Source organism: Leucopleurus acutus (genome assembly GCF_964270905.1).
Source record: "Leucopleurus acutus genome assembly, chromosome: 7".
Taxonomy (NCBI): domain Eukaryota; kingdom Metazoa; phylum Chordata; class Mammalia; order Artiodactyla; family Delphinidae; genus Leucopleurus; species Leucopleurus acutus.
In genome coordinates this window covers 85,473,337-85,493,079 of record NC_139150.1, presented here as the reverse complement: position 1 = coordinate 85,493,079, position 19,743 = coordinate 85,473,337, and the positions used below count along the sequence as shown (strand labels likewise).

The 19,743-nt window shown below is 43.3% G+C and overlaps 1 protein-coding gene across 1 annotated transcript in view; it reads right to left on the bottom strand.

Annotated features, from left to right (window-relative positions):
- Positions 1 to 19,743, bottom strand: part of DAPK1 (death associated protein kinase 1) — a 208,939-nt gene that overhangs the window by 46,175 nt on the left and 143,021 nt on the right. Inside the window, exons 4-17 of the mRNA XM_082842193.1 lie at positions 18,519 to 18,657; positions 16,673 to 16,802; positions 16,455 to 16,503; positions 16,342 to 16,368; positions 15,478 to 15,630; positions 15,071 to 15,116; positions 13,832 to 13,921; positions 12,149 to 12,241; positions 9,721 to 9,840; positions 9,166 to 9,264; positions 8,243 to 8,341; positions 6,330 to 6,428; positions 5,233 to 5,430; positions 3,699 to 3,896 (exon numbers count right to left, since the gene is read on the bottom strand). Coding sequence (XP_082698319.1) covers positions 3,699 to 3,896; positions 5,233 to 5,430; positions 6,330 to 6,428; positions 8,243 to 8,341; positions 9,166 to 9,264; positions 9,721 to 9,840; positions 12,149 to 12,241; positions 13,832 to 13,921; positions 15,071 to 15,116; positions 15,478 to 15,630; positions 16,342 to 16,368; positions 16,455 to 16,503; positions 16,673 to 16,802; positions 18,519 to 18,657 — 1,540 coding nt within the window. The remainder of the gene's footprint in view (positions 1 to 3,698; positions 3,897 to 5,232; positions 5,431 to 6,329; positions 6,429 to 8,242; positions 8,342 to 9,165; positions 9,265 to 9,720; positions 9,841 to 12,148; positions 12,242 to 13,831; positions 13,922 to 15,070; positions 15,117 to 15,477; positions 15,631 to 16,341; positions 16,369 to 16,454; positions 16,504 to 16,672; positions 16,803 to 18,518; positions 18,658 to 19,743) is intronic.

Genomic DNA, 19,743 nt, shown 5'->3' with positions numbered 1-19,743 from the left:
CTGAGGAAGACGTTTATGGAGTGACCTCACAGGGCCATCACTGGGGCATCTGGGATCCTCCAAGAAGAAATAGGAGGCGAGGTCTCCCTTCTCCAGAAACTTGCCATCTCCTTGGGGAGGCAAGCCAAGCAAAACATTTTCAAGTATTTCTCAGTTAAAAGAGTAACTTTAAAATAAAACTTAAAAGGATGAAAGAGTGGGAGGCTTATCATAAGATAACTAAATTAAGTCTCCTGCTGCGCCAGCAGAAAGGAGGCATGAGTCAGGGCTCAAGGGCCCCAAAGTTCCGGAAAGATCCGCACCACAGTTCAAATTTAGATACAGCAAAGGGAAAAGGCATGGAAGCACAGCCACTGAAGACACTCTAATGAGGTGAAATTCCAAGGCCATACCCACCATTTTTTATGCCTATGGGTTCCCAAACCCAAGGCATCTGGAGGCACTACAGTGAATTCATGGTGTGCTGAGGAACATTTTAAATTTTTGATGGAACCAGCAGGTTCAGACACCAGGGAAACTACCAGCTCCAGGTAGTTCGAAGTCTCAAAGTAGCTGGTACTGCCTTCCTTTCAATGACATCATGTATGCACAGCGGGGGGTTGGTCGCTGCTGTGATAAGAGGCAAATATCTTGAGAAAATCCACGTAGAATAGGATATAAGGGTGGTGGTGTCCACTCTGAGTCCAAGGTTTGAGGAGTTATGAGAACGGAACTTTAGGTATTTCTTTTGCTCCGGGGGAGCCATGAAAAAGATTCCTAAGACACTATGGAAGACACAAATTGAGGAAGTGTGGGTATCTCTGCTTTATACTGTTCATGTGCAAACACAGGTTTCTGCTAGAAAGTTAACACATGCTCAGGTAGAAAATCCAAACAACATAGAAGGGTAGATGGGAGAAAAATGAAGTCTCCCTCCCCCTGCCCCTCCCCCAAGTTCCCCTACTCAGAACTAGCCCTACTCAAACCTTCCAGCCTTTTCTCTATGAATCCATAAATGGAGAGGAATAATCTGAAGAGCCAAGACATTAATCACACTCCACCTTCTATTCTGTCCCTTGCATTTTTCACCTAACAATGGGTTGTGAATAATTTTTCACGTCTATAAGGAAATCTATTACATTCTTTCAGACACCTGAATAATATTCAATATACGGCTATATCATAACTCATTTAGCCAGCCTGCTGAGGATGGACACTTAAGGTGGTTCCACTTCTTGCGATTATAAATAACGCTGCAATGTATGTGCAAATTTATGTTTTGTTTACTGTTAGCTTCTAGCGTGATTTAGAAAGCAGATACGAAGCTTTCAAATACCCTAGAGTTAAAGTGCGAAGGAAAGGAGGAGGTCTGGAAGACCTGGATGAAGAGTTTGGATTTCTGTGTAAGGAAGATAGTCTTGGTTACAGGATGCATAGTTTTAGAGAAGGGAAGAAGGTCAATGAAGAGACGTGTGATGAATAAAATGGACTAGGAGAGTTTACACTTTTGATGGCCCCCAATGATTGACAGAACAAAACCCAAACTCCTTAGCATTACATTCAAGGTCTTTCACCATCTGGATTCAGTGCCTCTTTCTTGCTGCCTCCCTCCTCTTCTTGAAATATGCTTTCCCCTCTTCTTCATCTGTCCAAGTCCTACTCATTTAAAATGATCACCTCTGAAAAGGTTTTCCCGGTTTTTTTAATGTCCAGATGTCCATGTTTCTGGAGCACCTGTACCTCTATCACAGCAGTGACTGCAATATGAGATGTTGTTATATTGAAATGTCTGTGTGTCTGTCCAAAAGCAGCCTGAGGGCAAGAACCATTCCCTGCCATCCATACCCTGCCTAGCCCTGCTCCCCACCCGCGCCTGGCACAGTGTTGTCACAGAAGGGCATTCATCAATGCTTGGCAGGCACGGAATTCTCTTGCAGGCTCCTGGATGTGTGTGCGCATCTGTGTGTGTGTGCGTGCACACACACGTGTGTATCGACATGCTTTTTCTACTTTCGCTGATAAGAAGAGCCAATCCAGAAAGGAACAAAGGGTTAAGGGCCGTGCACTCTGCATCATCTAGTTCCTCTCCTCTCCTGCATTTCCCGATGTGGCCGAGTAAATAGCCACTCTCCGGATTTTCACATGAGAAGAATGCAGAAAAAGACATGTCCGTTTCACTGCAATGAGCGTCAAAAATAGTGACAAGTTCCTGTCACATACTGCTGACAGGGGTAGGATCTGAATGAACATTTTCATCTCCGGGGGAATTGAGTCCAGGTAAGGAAAAGGCAGGACACAGCATGGGAAAGGAGTGACAGTCTGCCTGTGGGATATGGGCCATCACTGTGCCACCTCCACGCTGACAACCGGCTACCGGGGTGAGACCGTGTAAAGCCAGATGTGCTTTCTGGAGAAATAATGCCTTTCTCTTACTCTTCTGTGCATCTTTTAAGCTCCCCTACAGCCCCCAGCATCTTTCCTAAAATAAACAGCGAAAAAATGAACAGGAAAACAAGCTGACACCAACCCTTCTGAAGAAGGCGTGAGACCCACAAAGTCGTGGTGTACAATGGCCAAGTCAAAGGTATTCAAATGAGTGCCACGAGGTTCCTAAAGCTGCTTTTTATTCATTTAAAGACTCCTGGAAGGAAAGCCTAGGTCTTGATGCTGCTTAATATTACATTTAGCTTCCTCCTTAAGCCACTTATATAACTGACTTGGCAAGGTTAGAATAGGATAAACTAAGAAAGCAACCAGCAGCTAATGGTTAAGACCTAGTATATTGTCTTTTCATATTTCCAGAATATGAAGATTACCAATTTCAATTCCCATTAGAATTAATCACATAATACGCAAGAGGACTATTTTTTTTGATAGAAGCATCATTTTCCAGTTGTTTCAGATATTAATTCTTTTTACCTCAAACAAATCCTAATAAAATTCTGCTGGTATCATGTCTACCGTTTATAAACAAACATTTCCTGCAATTAAAAAATTAATTCTACTTGGACTTTGTTTTTAACATAATCGTAACAGAATAGTGCTTGCCTTTCATACAGGTACAGGGCTGAAACCACATGAATATCCAACTGTTCTATCATATTTGGTAATGAAAATCTAGATGGTATTCAGGGAAAAGAGAAGGTGTTAGCTAATTTCTAGGAGTCAGCATATGGGGATTTTTATTTCTTTATCATTCACCAAATGATAGTATCCCCTTGGTCTTACCAAACTTATTAAGCACAAAAAAGACGTTATGAACTTTTGACCATAAAACTCTCAGTGGGGGAAAGTGGAGAAATCTGGCCCCAGGAATTTCAATCCCATCAGAACTCATTAGGTGTTTTCCTGAAGACTTAGTGCTCCAGGAAGATGCCCCAATTTGTACCATGTTCTCTAATTACAGGAGGGGACGCGCGTGCGTGCGCACACAGGCACACACACACGCACACTCTCTCTCTTTCTCGATGCCCATAAATGGTAAGCCAGGCTTAGCAGGAAGTACTTATTAATGTAATTTTCTGTTACTCTAGGAAATTATTCAAAAGTCAGATGTAAAATATACTTAAAGTGGAGAGCCCTATAGAAAGGAACAGGTTCATATAAGCAATACTGACTTCGAACAATGAAAAGATGCAGAGAGAAACTTGCCCAAACCCGGAAACACGTGGACAGACGGACACAGACGGACTCTGCAGGGATCTTCCTTCCAGCTTTACCTTGTTGGAGAGATCCAGATTGCAGTTGGCTTCACAGAGGGCCACCACAATCGGCACATTGCCATCTTTGCAGGCCACGTGGAGGGGGGTGTTGCCATGCCTGTCTTGGAAATCGACGGAAGAGCCCTGACTGATGAGAGCCTGGATGACCTCCATCTGACATCGTCTCACAGCAAGATGCAGAGCTATGTGTCCGTCCTGCAACAAACACCAGGGCCGTGAGCGCTTTCGCTTGGGCACGTGGGCCTGGACGCTTCCCTTTCCAGCTGCACTGGGCCAGGTTTAACTGGCAATGGGACCATTACTGCAAAGCCTGAAGGAGGATTAAAACCGTGAACTTTACTCCTGGTGGGGTCGGGGCGAGGCCCCATACATCTCACTCTGAATAATCCCAGACCAAGCTGAACGTCAGCTTAATTAACCCAGGCTTGGCCAGTACATTCGGGTAGGAAGACTCCACACTCCTTTTTGTCTCTGAATTTATAGGACTTCAGTTACGTTTGGTACTCCAATGGCCTCTTTTATCAAGTATTTGAAAAACACTTTTCCAAACATTTGCTCAGCCATGTTTACTAACTTCCTAAGTAGAAAGTTTATTATTTTATTTGACACCAGGAGAAACTGAGACAGCAAGGCGACTTGCTGTCATGGATAGGAGCATCAGTCCGGGAATTCACCTGCTCTAGAACCCCCGGTGAAGAAGCGTGTTGAGTTGTAGGCGCTGGGTAGAGGGAGTGTGGATACATCTCTGTAACGTACTTGTTCTAGGGTTTGCTCAGTGTCGGCACTACTGACATTTGGGACCTGTCCTGGGAATTGTAGGCTGTTCAGCAGCACCCCTGGTCTTTATCTTCTAGATGCCTCACCCTGGCTGTGACGACCAAAATATGTCTCCAGCCACTACCAATGTCTCCTGGGGGCAAGTTCACCCCACTTGAGAGCTACTTCTCTGTACCCAGAAAATACTCCACAAGTGGCAGTTCCTAAATTAACCACAGTGTGCCAGATCTAACTATACGCAGCAACATCACAGCCTCATTGTAAGTACGAGTTCACTGTAAGAACAGATTACGCTGAATGTGCTTCATTAAAAAAGGAAAACCTGGCCTGGAGTTGAGATTGCCAAACAAATAAGAATAGTTTATTGTTTTTCTACAAAATAGCAGGTGATGGAAGTAAATAAACCACCTATTTCTTTGTCTATCTACAAATTAATAGTGTGTTGCCAATTTCAGTCCTAAATGAGGATTTGTCTTGGGCTCTGTGATCATCACTGTACCTGCTGCAAAGCTAAAAAGGCTAAAAATAGAGACCCGAGTCATCTGACCAATTCATAAATTTTGTTACACCCCACCAATGAATATTAATTATTAAACAGAATCTAGAATCACAGAATCTTTGGAGAGGAGAAAGGATGATATAACTTGTTGCACTCAAGTTTGTTATTTTAGGTAAAGTCACTGAGAAGTCTTGTGGTCCCTCCAGCCCCCCAGATCACTTTTCAGCAAGTGGGATATATTGACCCACTAAGCACCTTGTCGGATGCATTAAGGTCAGCTCCGTGCTCAGCCAGACACTCCACAATGTCGTGGTAGCCCCTGGCGGAGGCTGTCAGGAGGGGGGTCTCTCCTTCTCGATTCTTAATGTTCACATTGCAGCCGGCTTCACAAAGGACTTTGGCCACAGAGTAATAGCCGTGCCAGGCAGCACAGTGCAGGGGTGTTTCTTCTTCCTGGCCAAGGAGACAAGTACATAGAGGAGGAGAATGCAAGACTATGAAAGAAAGTACAGGCATGGTGAGAGTCCTGGCCAAACCTGGCAGCAAGCTCAAGGCAGCGGATTGAAAGAGATCGTAGCTATTGGAGCAAAACATTAATGTGAAATAACGGGCATGGGTCTGACGGCTTTCCTTAATTCGAATTCAGCTTTCTCAGCATTTTACTGACAACTGACTTTGCGGAGCCCACTGGAACCATGGCTCAGCTCTTCTGAACAACAGAGCCTCTGCGTGGGTGGATTTATATCATCTGTCCTGTAAAAGTGCTGTCTGTCCTTTACTTCATTGGAGACTACTAACCATGGGACAGCCCTTCTCTGAGCAGGAACTCTTCGAATAATCTTGATGCCCCAAGATTCCTGTCATGTATATAGCATAAAGATGAGTCACATAAATTGATTACTGCTCTGGCAAAGAAGGGGCCAAGACAACCAAGCTTTAACAAAAATGGTTGGTCGTGAGGTCTACATATTCATGATCAACATCATTAGACACGTGTATCTGTCTATGAGAGGCGGCTGTACTGTAGTGGTTACGAACACAGACTCTGGAACCAGACTGGGTGGGCTTGAGCACCGGCTCCAGCACCGTTGAGCTGTGTTACCTTGGACAAGTTCTTGAACCTCTCTCTGCCTCAGTTTCCTCATCTGTAAAATGAGAATTATAGGGTTGTCCAGAGGATTAATGAACGGATGAATGAATGTTAGTGCTTTTGCTCGAGTCCCTGCCCTCTGTAATCTAAGCAGAAAACCTAACTTGGATAAAACTCCGTAAGACCCAGACACATCACCTGGCTGCCTGTATACCCATGCAAAATGCAGAAAGAAGTGAGGACATCAGGTACCATGACCCACCTTGTCCTGGAAGTTGGGATTTGAGCCAAAGCTGCACAGTAACTGAACCACGTCGGCATGGCCATAGCGAGCTGCCACATGAAGGGCTGTCTCTCCAGACTGCAAAAGACACAGCCAAAGATTCAGAGCCCCCTGGGAGCCGTCCCACTCCCACCCACGCCTGGCTCCACCTCCTCCCCTGAGGTGGTACCTGCCCCTCTCAGGCCAGATGCCCCTTTGGTGACTGGGCCAAGGACCCTGGGGTGGGGCACCCACTATGTAGCTAGCGTTAAATCCACACACCTGGCTCATCCTGTGTGTGATAACCCTCCCTCCCTAAGTAAGAGTGCGTTCCCTTTCTTGTGATAGCTGGTCTCAATTTTCATTATATACTGACGCTTCCAGCTATGTGATTTTTTTTCAAAACACAAAATTCCTTTTTTAAAATTAAGTTCTTTAAACACAGGGTTTTATTTAGTACCAAGTTTCTGATTTCATTTTGTCTATGTTTAGAATGTCATTTCTTACATTCTCAGAGATTTTAAAAAACATTACCATTAGCCCATACAATAACATTATATGCATTAGTAATAGATGCAACTTCCTTAAGATTTTTTTTATATCTGCCATGAAACTGTCAGAATAAACTGATCTAAAAACATAACAGAATGAGATACTTGTTGCCACCCGGCAGAAAACTGTTATAATAAATGTATGTTGGGACTTCCCTGGTGGGCCAATGGTTAAGAATCTGCCTTCCAATGCAGGGGATGCAGGTTTGATCCCTGGTCAGGAAACTAAGGTCCCATATGTCATGGGGCAACTAAGCCTGCACGCCGCAACTACCGAGTATGCGAGCCACAACTACAGAGCCCACGTGCTCCAGAGCCCACGGGCCACAACGAAGAGCCCGCGCACTACAACGAAAGATCTCAAGTGCTGCAACAAAGACCCGATGCAGCCAAAAATAAATAAATAAATATTTTAAAAATAATAATGAAAAAAAATAAACGTATGTCTTTAATGTAAATGTCCTCCCTTAGATATGGTGCAGTGCACATCCATACAACTGTATGTGGCAGCCCTGACTGAACATGACAAATCAGTCTACTAGTAGTAGAATCAGAGAGGGGTTGCATAATGGAATACATAACAGATGAGAAAATAGGAATCTTAAGTTCAGGTCCCAGCCCTGCAATGAATTCACAGGGCTGCTGTGTGGACTGAATGAAACATGGGTACGTGAAAGTAAGGTATCTTCCTAAACCAATCATTCTGATAACATCTTTACCCCAAAAGCCTTACTTTACTTGCATTGTCTCATTAACCCTTCTAGTGCCAGTGATCGTAAGGTCAGCACCGTCAGTCAGTCACATCAAAGAGGAAGAGAATGGTAGAGATGTGCACATGGCGGGTCGAGAAGAGGACCAGGACTCAGGTCACTTTCCGGTTGTCTTTCTGGCTGAACTTTGAGTTTTCATGTTATGGGGAAGATAGTTCACTGCTTATATAACATGGAAAACACTTGGCAGATTTCAAGTAAAATCAGATTTTATTTATTTATTTAAAAAAAATTTTTTTTTTTTTTTTGCGGTACGCGGGCCTCTCACTGTTGTGGCCTCTCCTGTTGCGGAGCACAGGCTCCGGATGCACAGGCTCAGCAGCCATGGCTCATGGGCCCAGCCGCTCCGCGGCATGCGGGATCCTCCCGGACTGGGGCACGAACCCGCGTCCCCTGCATCGGCAGGCGGACTCTCAACCACTGCGCCACCAGGAAATCCCCCTGATTTTAATATTAGACTAAGCCACCAGCAAAAAGAAACTTCTACTTAAATTCTCTGTAGGAAGATTTTGGTCCTGAATCCTTGTTCTTTGGGTCATGATGCAGAAGGCATGCCTTTTATTACTTTCCTTAAGAAGAGAGGTGGCCTTACCTTGTCTTTAACATCCAAAGGGCATTTGTTCTCATTGAGAAATTTCAAGGTATCTACGTGGCCATGCCGAGAGGCCCAGTAGATGGCATTGGATCCACCCTGTAGAAAAACCAAGGCAGAGTCACATTCCCAGACGGGATCTGAAGGCAAACATCACTCAGTTGCTATATTTCCCTTCCTATGTGATGACAAACTCCAAAGGAGCAACTCCCAAGAGGAATAAAACCCCATTTCACTTTTCAGTTTGACAAAGGGACCAAGGTTATGTGAGACGTTAACATTCCAGGAAGCTGGGTGAAAGGGATAAGGGAGCTCTCTATACTATCTCTGCAGATTTTTTTTGGTAAATCTAGAATTATTTCGAAATAAAAAGTTGTTTTTCTTTTCCTAAAACCTTCATTTCCACTTCTGGTTAGAATTCCCTATATTGTCAAGGGCCAGATCTAGTCCCTTTACAGCTCAGTTGAAAGTCTATGGAAGCTGATGACAGACCCGTTGTAATGACGCTTAGCTGATCATCACTTGTGTCTACACTTCCAATGTGGTCTACACCTCCTTACTCTGTTGCCCTAATTAATGTGCGGGCAAATACATTTCTGATGAGATTAATTGGATAATTAAAACATTTTCAATGTGACATCAAATAACACCGCTGAGTAAATATGATCAGTAAGGAGTCAATCTGGGGCAGGACACAAAGAAAGGATGATGCCGGGCAACTGAGCCACGAGGAAGATGAATGTTTGCCTTTTTCTCTGTAACATGTTAGACAGGAACAGGCTATTCAAGTAGTTCATCTTCCTTTATAGGAAACTGAGAAGCGAAGTAGGGCATATGTGTTATTTTTCTCTATTACCTTTTGATTAGAGACATTTGGAAATACTTAAAAAATTGATTCCTTTGCAATAAAACAGAATTATGACCTTATCCTGGACATCGATTCTTGAGCCTCTTTTAATGAGCAACTGTAGTATTTGAATATTCCCACAGCCAGCAGCAATAAGTAACGGTGGTGTCCCATGCTGGAAAAGGCAAGGAAAAAAAATACCTATTTTTCAGGTTTGGTAGGAAAGGAAAAGCCCAAACTACCCCTGCTGCCCCAGATACCTTCCTGTGTCTCCACAGACACAGGACACATTCCTGTCCTGCGTGACAGGAATGGAAGACAGTCAGAAGGACACAACAACTTCCTCTTTTGGATTCACAATCCAAAGTGACATTTTCATTTGCACGATGAGCACATTTAAATTTTCATGGTTAGAGGCGAGTGCTAGGTGCGTGTAGAAAGGCCCTCAATGCAAAAAGACCTTCTTCCTAACTCAGCTCACTTTCTAAGCAGAAGTGATTTTCCCCACAGTATGGAGCTTACAACAGTAAGGGAGAATGAAGAGCAGATGGGGTCTTTCCACCTTGGACTTGGACGTGCCCAATCACCATGACCCCCCGACCCCCACTACCCCGGCAGGACAGCATCAGACCTTGTTGGGTTGGTTAACGTCATAGTTGGACAAGGAGCCCAGGAGGTGCTGCAGGCCTGGGACGTTGTCATCGTTGATGGCGTGGATGATAGCTTTCATCACGAAGGAGTCCTCCTCATCCTTGAGAGAGACGTGGAAGAGGGAAAAAGTGTTAGATTGTTGGTCATGCTGCTCCTTTTACCAACATCAGAGAAACCAATGCTCATTTATTAAAAGGAGTGTTCAGGGGAAAGTAAGCCATTTAATCCCCAAATCCACCTGGTCATGAAGGGAAGCAGGAGGTCATTTTTTGCCCCTTCACCTACTATTTATCAGTGTCTTTATGTTGCCTGCATTGTTACCCAGAGAGCAAACATCTCTTAAGATTCAGATTTAGAACAACGATTGATGACAAACTACACTTTGTGTTTACCTTAGGAATCTTTAAAAACATATAGTCCCAGAAACCACTGTAGAAAATTTCAGGTGTAACTCAGATTCTAAAAACCATAGAACCAAGGAAATAATATCTTTGAATAAGGAAGTCTTACTTTGTAATTTTTGCAATTACAGATTGTCATTTTTTGAGCACTAGAAATTCTTCATTCTCTAGGTATTCTATAACATAGCAAAATTCTCTGAAAGCTGGTCACAATTATTTTTAAAAAAAGGTATGAAAAGGGGAGAAATGTAAAAATAAAGGCCAGAAATGGGAAAATGGTTGCATTTCATTTACAAAGAGAAAATAACTAGATACTGTGGAACAGTAAGTTTGTTAAATTTTTGCTACTTTGTTAAAGTACTTTCTTAAATATAAATAATAAGAAATTTGCACAATATGGTAAATTAAAACAAAAAAAATAAGCTAGAAAAGTCCCAGACAAAAGTTTTGGACTTACAGAGGTACTGCTACTAAAATTTCAAATCTGGAAAAGCGTACCTACAGAGGCTGAACCTGTGCCTATGGGGAGTAGAATGGAGAAGGCATTTCTCTGAACTCTGCTTTCTCTTCTCTATAAATCTGAATCCAAACAAGCTTCATGAGAGACATAATAATATTTGCACAGAGTACATGTTTAAGAACACCACTGGTTTTGCTTTTCTATCACAATCCAAGTTGAAGACTAAGAGACATTTGACTGAAAGTGAGAGTGACAAGAAATGGGAGAATGGGAGGAATAAGCACGTTGTTGTAACACAGCCTCACGATCAGCAGGACACTGAGATGATGAGAGAGAGACCCTGAGGGCTGGGGAGGGGGGTCTTCCCACCTGGAGCTTCTTTCTACACAAGCCCTGTCCCTCTCTTACCCTAAACTCTTCATTGCAACAAACTGTCTCCCAATTGATTATTCAGGGCAATTTTAATTTGTAAGATTTCATTGTTCTCATCACCTTACTTAGATTAATAGTTTATATCTTGTCCTGGTTCCACGGCCACCCTCAAACAATCCCCCAGTCCAGCTTTCCTCCTCTTTCTCTCCCTTCTCCTCCTAACTTGCTTCTCTCCTACTTCTTTTTAAAATTTCCTATCTCTTTTCAGGCTATAAGGTTAGATCTGGAACTTGAGTAAAACTACTGGCTTCAGGGAGTAAAAAAAGAGCTGGTGTCTGCTGATGTGTGATCCTGCCCTTGGAGTTCCCGGATTCCACTCAGGAAACACTGACTATTCAGTTACAGGAGCAGGCTGGTTCCCACAGAACCACCCTTTCTGCCTTTTCTGGAGTCCCCTTTACCTCCAGGGTTCACAAAGCCCCGTTGTCTGACTGTTGGGGAAAGTCTCGTTGAATTCTGATGTGTCCAGTCATATCTGAAGAGTTAATCTGTGATTAGGTTTCAGTTTGGATTAAGGGAAAAAAGTCGTGGAGTTGTTCTCAAGGGCCTTTAGAAATCAATACAACGTCAACAAAGTGAGTGGGTTTAGCCTTCTGGTCTACCACGAACTATATCAGCAAACCCCACTGCATTTCCCCTGATTTTCTGGTGTGTTTGTGTGTGTGCGTGTGTGTGTGTGTGTGTGTGTGTGTGTGTGTGTGTATGTGTTCAGAAGGAGGGTTGTCTGCCCCTTTTGTACTAGTACAGTCTAAGATTCTCCAAGGTTGGTGGAAACAGAGGGCTCTCGTTTTAGTTCATGAAAATTAGAATATGATCTTTCCTCTTCTACTGGCAAGCCTCTCTTTTATCAAACTGTGTTGGGGGTGAGAGGAGGGTGGGAAGGTGGTAGTGTTAGAGGTAGTAGGTACAGCCAATCAAAACAAAGAGGAAAAAGGACGAAACAGTAACAGAGTAGATCCAATCAGCCACCCCAACTCCCCCTCTCAAGAGGAGAAGAACAGGCCTGATGTTTCCAAGACTTCAGGTTTTCTGGGTTGCTGAACAAATTAAACAACCTAAACACGGTAAATACACGGTGCTAAGAACAAACCTATCTGGGGAAAATGTTTGCTTACCAGAGTATCATCGCTTCTGGCAACACTCATGTTACTTCTGGACAAGAATGACCTGGATAATCTTTGGCACAGTGATATCAAGCGAACAGATTGCTTTAAAAAAAAAAGGGAGAGAGAGAGAGAGAGAGTGAAAAAAATGCAGGGGGAGAGGAGGAGAGAGAGCTTACATAACAAGACTCAAATTAGTGCAAATGACAAAGCCTTTGAGATAGCATTCAAGGCTGACAGCGTGTATTATTCTTCAGGGGTGGGCGATCCCACAAGCAGGTTGGATCATATTTTTTTTTATTTTTTATGGTACGCGGGCCTCTCACTGTTGTGGCCTCTCCCGTTGCGGAGCACAGGCTCCGGATGTGCAGGCTCAGCGGCCATGGCTCACGGGCCCAGCCACTCCACGGCATGTGGGATCTTCCCGGACCGGGGCACGAACCCGTGTCCCCTGCATCGGCAGGCGGACTCTCAACCACTGCGCCACCAGGGAAGCCCGGATCATATTTGCTTAAAGAAATTTCTAAAGGTCTTAGAAATCAAGACAACAATAGAGAGAGATTCTCCTGCATTTCATTATTAAGCTGCAGAACTGGATGCATCCCTTCTCTCTCCATATTCACTCTCTACTCTTTGAGGAATGGGATCTTACCCTAACAAAGCCCTTGCACGTCCCCCCTCAGAGAATCATGGTATGCAAGGGTCTTGCCCTGTGTCCTTGGTGCCCAGGCAAGTTGGTAATGGCAGACAGTGTGACTCTCAAAACTCATTCAGTTGTTGGAAATGAGCAGGTTGGGGACTCTTTAGCCTATAGGACAAACACCTCTGCATTTACTCTCAAAGGCAGAAGCAACAGGTAAAGAATGTGTGTGTGTGTGAGTGTCTGTACATGAATGAAAGAGAGGGAGAGAAAGAGAACCTTACGGTGGTTCACTCTACATTTTAAGCCTTATTTTCAAGGCTTCTTTGAGACTAAGAGTCAAGTCTTGAGTAACCCATGGCTGTGGTCCTCCTCATCTCTATCAAGCCATCCCCAACCTGATGAGTACAATGAGGTACACTTCTGGCCCAGTGATGAGGAGACATGGCAAGTACCTGCTTCCTCTGGGCTTGACATGACCCTGTGCACAGGAAGCCATCCTGTCCCCTTCTTAACCCTGAATTTTCATTTGTTCAAGTTTGGCTGGAATGCCCTTTAGAGCCACATCTTACTCAGCCCCTGCAGAAACCATCCGCACTGAGAAGGGATCACATCGCAGACGCTCATGGTCACACCCCACCCCCATCCCAACCACTCACAGACCAAGGCTGGATTTAGAGAACCATTTACACAAGTTCTGGTATAATCATAATGCTATGGTGCCTACCGCAAGAAACAAATCTATTTAAAATGTGGCTTGTTGCCTTTAGAAAAAGACTGCACTATAATTTTATTGCACTGATTTAAAAATTTGCCTTGGGAATGGTTTTAATTTAAAAAAATGCAAAATTACATGTGAAAAGATGAGTTAATAGGACTGAAATAGTATTTTTGATTGTCTTTGAAAATAGGGCAATGGTGCAGATGACTACAGAGTGAATTTTTAAAAAGGATGCAGTTCTGCATTGCCAGTATCAGAAGAAGTGAGCCCTGAACAGAGGGAGAGCCACAGGGGACACAGAATTCGTTAATCCCTTCAAATCAAACAATCTTACTTTCCATTTTTTCCGGGCTGCGAACTTCTTGAATTTCTCCATGTTTACTGCCGATGCTTTTCTACTAAGTGCTTGTTGGGTATCTTTAGGCTAAAATGAAAATCCAAGAAAGACAATTTAGAGCTCTCAAATTATAGAAATGCGTTACATGACAACTTTTGAAATCCTCTCATTGTTTGGGACGCTTACATATTCACCTTGCTAAAGTAACAAAATGAGTTGGGATGATATGCCTGATCCAGGAACCTAGTCTCCAGAGGCTAAACTCTTGTGGCTAAGGGTTTGCGCAAATCCATGAAGACTGGATCTTGAGGGAAAGTTGCAAAGTTGAGCTTGGACAAGCTGAATTACAACTTTCCATAAGAGGATCTGGGAATGGCATGATTCATGGTGAGGCCATATTGAGAGGCACGTGAACTTAACATCATCAAGTAATTTAGAGCTGGTTGGGACCTCAGATGTTAGCAAATTAGGTCTATCTTACAGCATTAAAATCCCTCCTACTGCATTTTTTCAGGAGGCCATGCAACTCTACCTCTGAAGGAAGGAGACACCGTTGCCTTCTAGGGAAGCCCAGGCAACTGCTGGGAGCTGGCACAGACAGAGGTCTCCAGCTGCCCCAAACCTACTTCTGCAACGCAAGTTACTGCACCACAATGGTTCCATGATTTTATTCTGTAACTGCCATGCTTCCCCACCCTTAGTCCTTTCTGGTCTAGCTGAAGCAACTTCAGTTCTTTAACCCAAATGCTGACAGGCGCCAGGCAAACAATGTAAATGTGTATATACATCGGGGGTGGCTGCTGGCCTGGTACAAAGGCAACTGGGCAGAGTTTCTGGCAGCCTTGCAGAATGAGGGCTCAGTGTTGATAGATCTTCAGATTTTTCAAGAGAAGCTGGAAATCCAGATTTGATATGATACTTAAATGCTGGAAGTTAATTCAAGAATTTTCAAAAATATTGTTTGGGCTAATATCCCACAATCAAACTCGACGTTGTTGAGTGGACCTGCCCTTCAGTTCCTCATCACAGTCCTGCACTGTGGTAGCTCACTCCTTTCTACCTCCGTCATCATGAGGATTCTCTCAGCTGTCAGCTGTCTTAAAGTATAGCACCAACAGCAAACACAAGACTCCAGACGTGACCGTGGTTAGAACCCATAGTGCCTAGTGATACCCTAGGACAAACGAATTCCAGGTCGCCCTATAATCCCCAAACCAATCGCAATATGCAACTTACCTTGATCCAGGGATGCTGCAAACTATCTTGAATTGTCATTCTCTTCCTTTGTGGGGGGAGGGGAAAGAAAAAAAATGCGGTGACCATAGAAGCAAACACTAAGGTTGTTTCCATGCCGGCTGGGCCTACCAAGGAGATGCTCTGGAAAATGCAGTTCGGGGCCTGCTTCACGGAGCCGAAAACAACATCAGTCTTTGTGTGATTATTTCACTGTGCCTGCAGGGGCTGACTGAGCAGGTACAAAGGGCCCTGCCTGCATTTTCTGAAGCGTTTCACACGGCATGCGTCTCTTTGCCAGGAGGAAACAACCAGGGTCGCATAAACGTGGCCGTGTGCACAGGACAGGTGCTAACTCTCGTCTAGCTGAGGCCACAGCTGGGCACCTTTCAGGTATAATGGACACTCACTTTGGATCCTTGACGAGGAGTCTTCTTATGAAATCTTTGGCTAGGGCACTGGTATTACTGAAGTATTCTTCCTCAAATTCGTAGTTGACAGCAGATACGTTTGCTAACGTTTCTTGTTTAGTGTCTCCAAGAAATGGGGATGCCCCACTTAGGCTGTTAATAAAACAGGGCACAGAACGTGAGTAAGTCCCTCTTGTGTTGTCATTCTGTTCCTACAATATCTGATAAAGGGAGTGAGGAATAACATTATAATCTGGTGCTTGAGCGGTCACTTTAGAATTCAGTTACATTTTATAGGCCATTTAATTGTCATGCACAAAAGCTTCAGCTTAATGCAAAGGACAGTTAATTTAGAACAGCATTTAGTAGTTTAAAAAAAAGAAAAAGAAAGCCTTTCCTATTTTCTCAGCAGTAATAGACAGCCATGCTTTCTTTCAGTGATTATGCTGCAGTTTCTGATGATTCATTTCAAATTAGGAGAAAATGTTTCATTAGTATAAACTAAACATGTTGTGGAGGTGTAAAATGAATATGTTTAAAAAGCATAGGGCTTCCCTGGTGGCGCAGTGGTTGAGAGTCTGCCTGCCGATGCAGGGGACACGGGTTCGTGCCCCGGTCCGGGAAGATCCCACATGCCGTGGAGCGGCTGGACCCCTGACCCGTGGCCGCTGAGCCTGCGTGTCCGGAGCCTGTGCTCCGCAACAGGAGAGGCACAACAGTGAGAGGCCCACGTACCGCACAAAAAAAAAAAAAAAAAAAGCATACATAAGCTGAACTGATCAACATGACACATAGAATGGTCAGTAAAACATACGGTCTCAAAGAAAAACGAAAAGAACGTGAGCTGTGGATTTGGGTACTTACAGAATATAGGTTATTACCCCAATACTCCTAGACACAAAATAAAAAGAAAAACAACATCAGAAGAATAGTAAAATAAATCAGAAAGGTGACAACATCAAGAACATGCTCCTTACCACATGTCTGCCTCAAGACCAAGAGGTTCATAGTTGACTATCTCAGGAGCTAAGAGGAAATGAACGCACATTTAGTTGGGGAAGAAAGTGAACCAACAGATTCTAATCTTCATGTATAAACCAGAAACATGTACCAGGGAAATGATGCTGCAGCAGGGTGAATTTTGCCAGCATAATGTTTATGAGAAATGAATGACCACAGGAATAAGAAAACTTACCAACAAACTCTGGTGTCCCAAATATGTTCTTGAATTCATTTCCAAAGTCAATTTTATGGGCCAATCCAAAGTCGATGATCTTGATCCGAGGTTTGGGAACATTTCTATCCAAAAGCATTATGTTTTCAGGCTTTAAAAAAAAGAAAAATAGTACAGCAATTGTTCATAGGTGGAAATAACATGATGCCCATCAGATGAATGGATAAACAAAACGTGGTCTATCCATACAATGGAATACCACTCAGCCTGAGAAAGAAAGGAAATTCTGACATGTGCTACAATATGGATGAATCCTGAAGACACTATGTGAACTGAAATAAGTCAGTCACAAAAGGAGAAATAGTGCGTGATTCCACTTACATGAAATACCTAGAATATGCAAAATCATAGAGACAGAAAGTAGAATAGTGGATGCCAGAGCTGGGGGTAGGAGGGTTGGGGAGTTAGTGTTTAATGGGTACATAGTTTCAGTTTGGGAAGATCAATAATTTCCAGAAATAGATGGCTGTGACGGTTGTACAACAATGTGAATATACTTAATGTCACTTAACTGCATACTTTGAAATGGTTAAAATGGTAAATTTTATATTATGTTTATTTTTCCACAATTTAAAAAACCCTGTAATATGTTATGCTGAGGACAAGATGGCAGGTAATTCTTCCTCTTCCCTGAAAAAGCAACCAAAACGTAGGGATGAAAGAGTAGTTGCAAGAGAACACTAGGAAAAATAAATGTGTTGGTTTAGATTCTCCCAGGAGCAGACCTGTGACATGGATTTGGATGCAAGCAGCTTATGTAGGAGGGGACTCCAGGGAATACTTGGTAGAGGAATGGGGAGACAGGAAACAGAAGGAAGGAAGCTGATACAAAGTGTCTTATCAAGGTAGGGGCGACTGGAGCACAATCCCTTTGGAGGACTTGGGGAGAAAGCGCAGCACTCAGAAGTTTTCAACTGAAGCACGAGGGAGTTGGGGTATTTATCCACCTTCTCCCCAGCTCCACTGCTAAGAGCTGCTTCAGTAGGCATTTACTCTTTGGCATTTCCAGCTCCCAGCAGCAGTCTTTGGGGTGTGCGTTAGTGAGTGCTGGGGGATCCAGATGGGGTCTTGACGGCTCTGCTACAATAAGTATGGAGAAAAGCTTCCCTTCTCTTACATCTATCCTAGCTCCAATGGTCTGAATCACTCACTTGGCAATCAACCACACACTTTTTGTGATAATCTTCTCGCTGCCTCGGATTGTACCTGAATCTTACATTGCCACTTCTGTTGCTCGTATGTATATCTTCCCCTCTCAGAGAGACCATCACCTCTGTGATGGATGGGAGTATGATGTGCCTTTTTATGTCCGATAATGCCTTGCCTCCAGCCAAGCAAAGACCACAATTAGCCAGTCTCAGAGTTTGGTTTGATTGATTGCCAGAGACTGAGTCAGCCCAGAAGCCTTTGCATCGAGAGAGAGTAGAGATCAAGACACCTTCCATCTTATATGCCTTGTAGCCAGAAGGGGAGGGAAACTGGGCAGCCAATGGGTACTCTAGGTTGAAAATACCCCATAACCAACAGCAGCCCCCTTTCTTAAAGACCTGGCTGGTAAGACCCCTTGATTCTTCCCCAAGAATTCTCAAATGTAATCATTAATCTTAAGCCTCTATCTCACACATTGGTTAGGAATTCCTGTAGTAGGCATGCTTATACACTTGCTGATTTATATTGACAATTTCATTGGTTAAACCCCTCTAGGAAAAAAACGTGTATCTCTTTGGGACGCCCTCAGTTTTTCTTAGCAGACAGCGAACGCTGTGGTACGTGTAAGCTTTTATCTGATTCACACCAAGCAACATACCTTGAGATCAAAGTGGGCAATCTGAAGGGAATGCAGGTAGTAAACACCATTAAGAATTTGTTTGAGAAATTCAGTTGCTTCCTCTTCAGTCAGAGATTCCTTTTCAGCTAAGAAGTCAAAGAGCTCACCACCTGCAACACTGCAAATCAAGAGGCAGAGGTTATCGATGACAGTTCTGTCTCATATTGATTTGTTCTCTCATAGATGATTTGCACGCTCAAGTGTCTGGCAAGAAAATAGCATTGAGGACATGCTGAAACTGCTAAGCAAGGAATCAGAATTCTCTGTGCTTCTCCCTGTTGGATAAGAATTCTGCATTCAGGTACATTTGTGCTTGAAAGCACTTGGGTACTGCTTTCCTAATGTGCTAGGTTCACAAATAGGGGAGAGAGTAGAAATGTGATGCAGAAAAAAATTAATGCATCCTTCAGACATCTTAATTAAACATGTTCAGAGAGGAAGTCTTAACTCACTGATTAAAAAAAAAAACTACAATCCAACTTTGTATAGAATTTATAGACTATATCTTCCTAGCCCAAAGAGAGACACCTGGAAAATTCAAAATCTCTGTATTAGCCAATTTTTTTAAAAACCCAAATCACAATATATGGCCTGACAAGGATTTTTTGTTTGTATGCTTTGTATTTGTATATATGTAAATACTTCTAAGTTTATAAAAATCACATTTAGTAATGAACTTAACAAACACCTTAACAAATAAGAATAAACATACACAAAATCGAAATGCCCGTGGTTGTTGGGGTTTTGATGAATCTGTCTCCCTGGCCAGACTGTAAAGCCCTAGAGGGCAGCAGTCAGCTCCCGGCTGCTGGCCCACTGCGTGCAGTCTCCCCATCCTTGCACAGGGCCAGCCACGCAGCAAGAATGAAAAAACTTTTAATTAAGTGGATGAATGAACACACTCCCCTAAAAAAATCCATGGTACTGATGAATAGCAAATAACAGGGAACTTTTAATAAGCGTTTTTATAAGTTAATCTTTATCGAGTTTAACCATATGTTCACAACATAATAATTAACTGCAATTATGCACATAACCATATGTGCCTTATCTTTCTTTCAGCAAGACAGCTCCATAAACATACCTACCACATCTACATCCAGAATAAGAAAACTGGTGCTCCTGAGATGAAATTATAATGACAAAAAAGCTATTTTTGTAAAAGAAGAGTTTCAGATCCTGCACCATCACCCTCCAAGTGGGT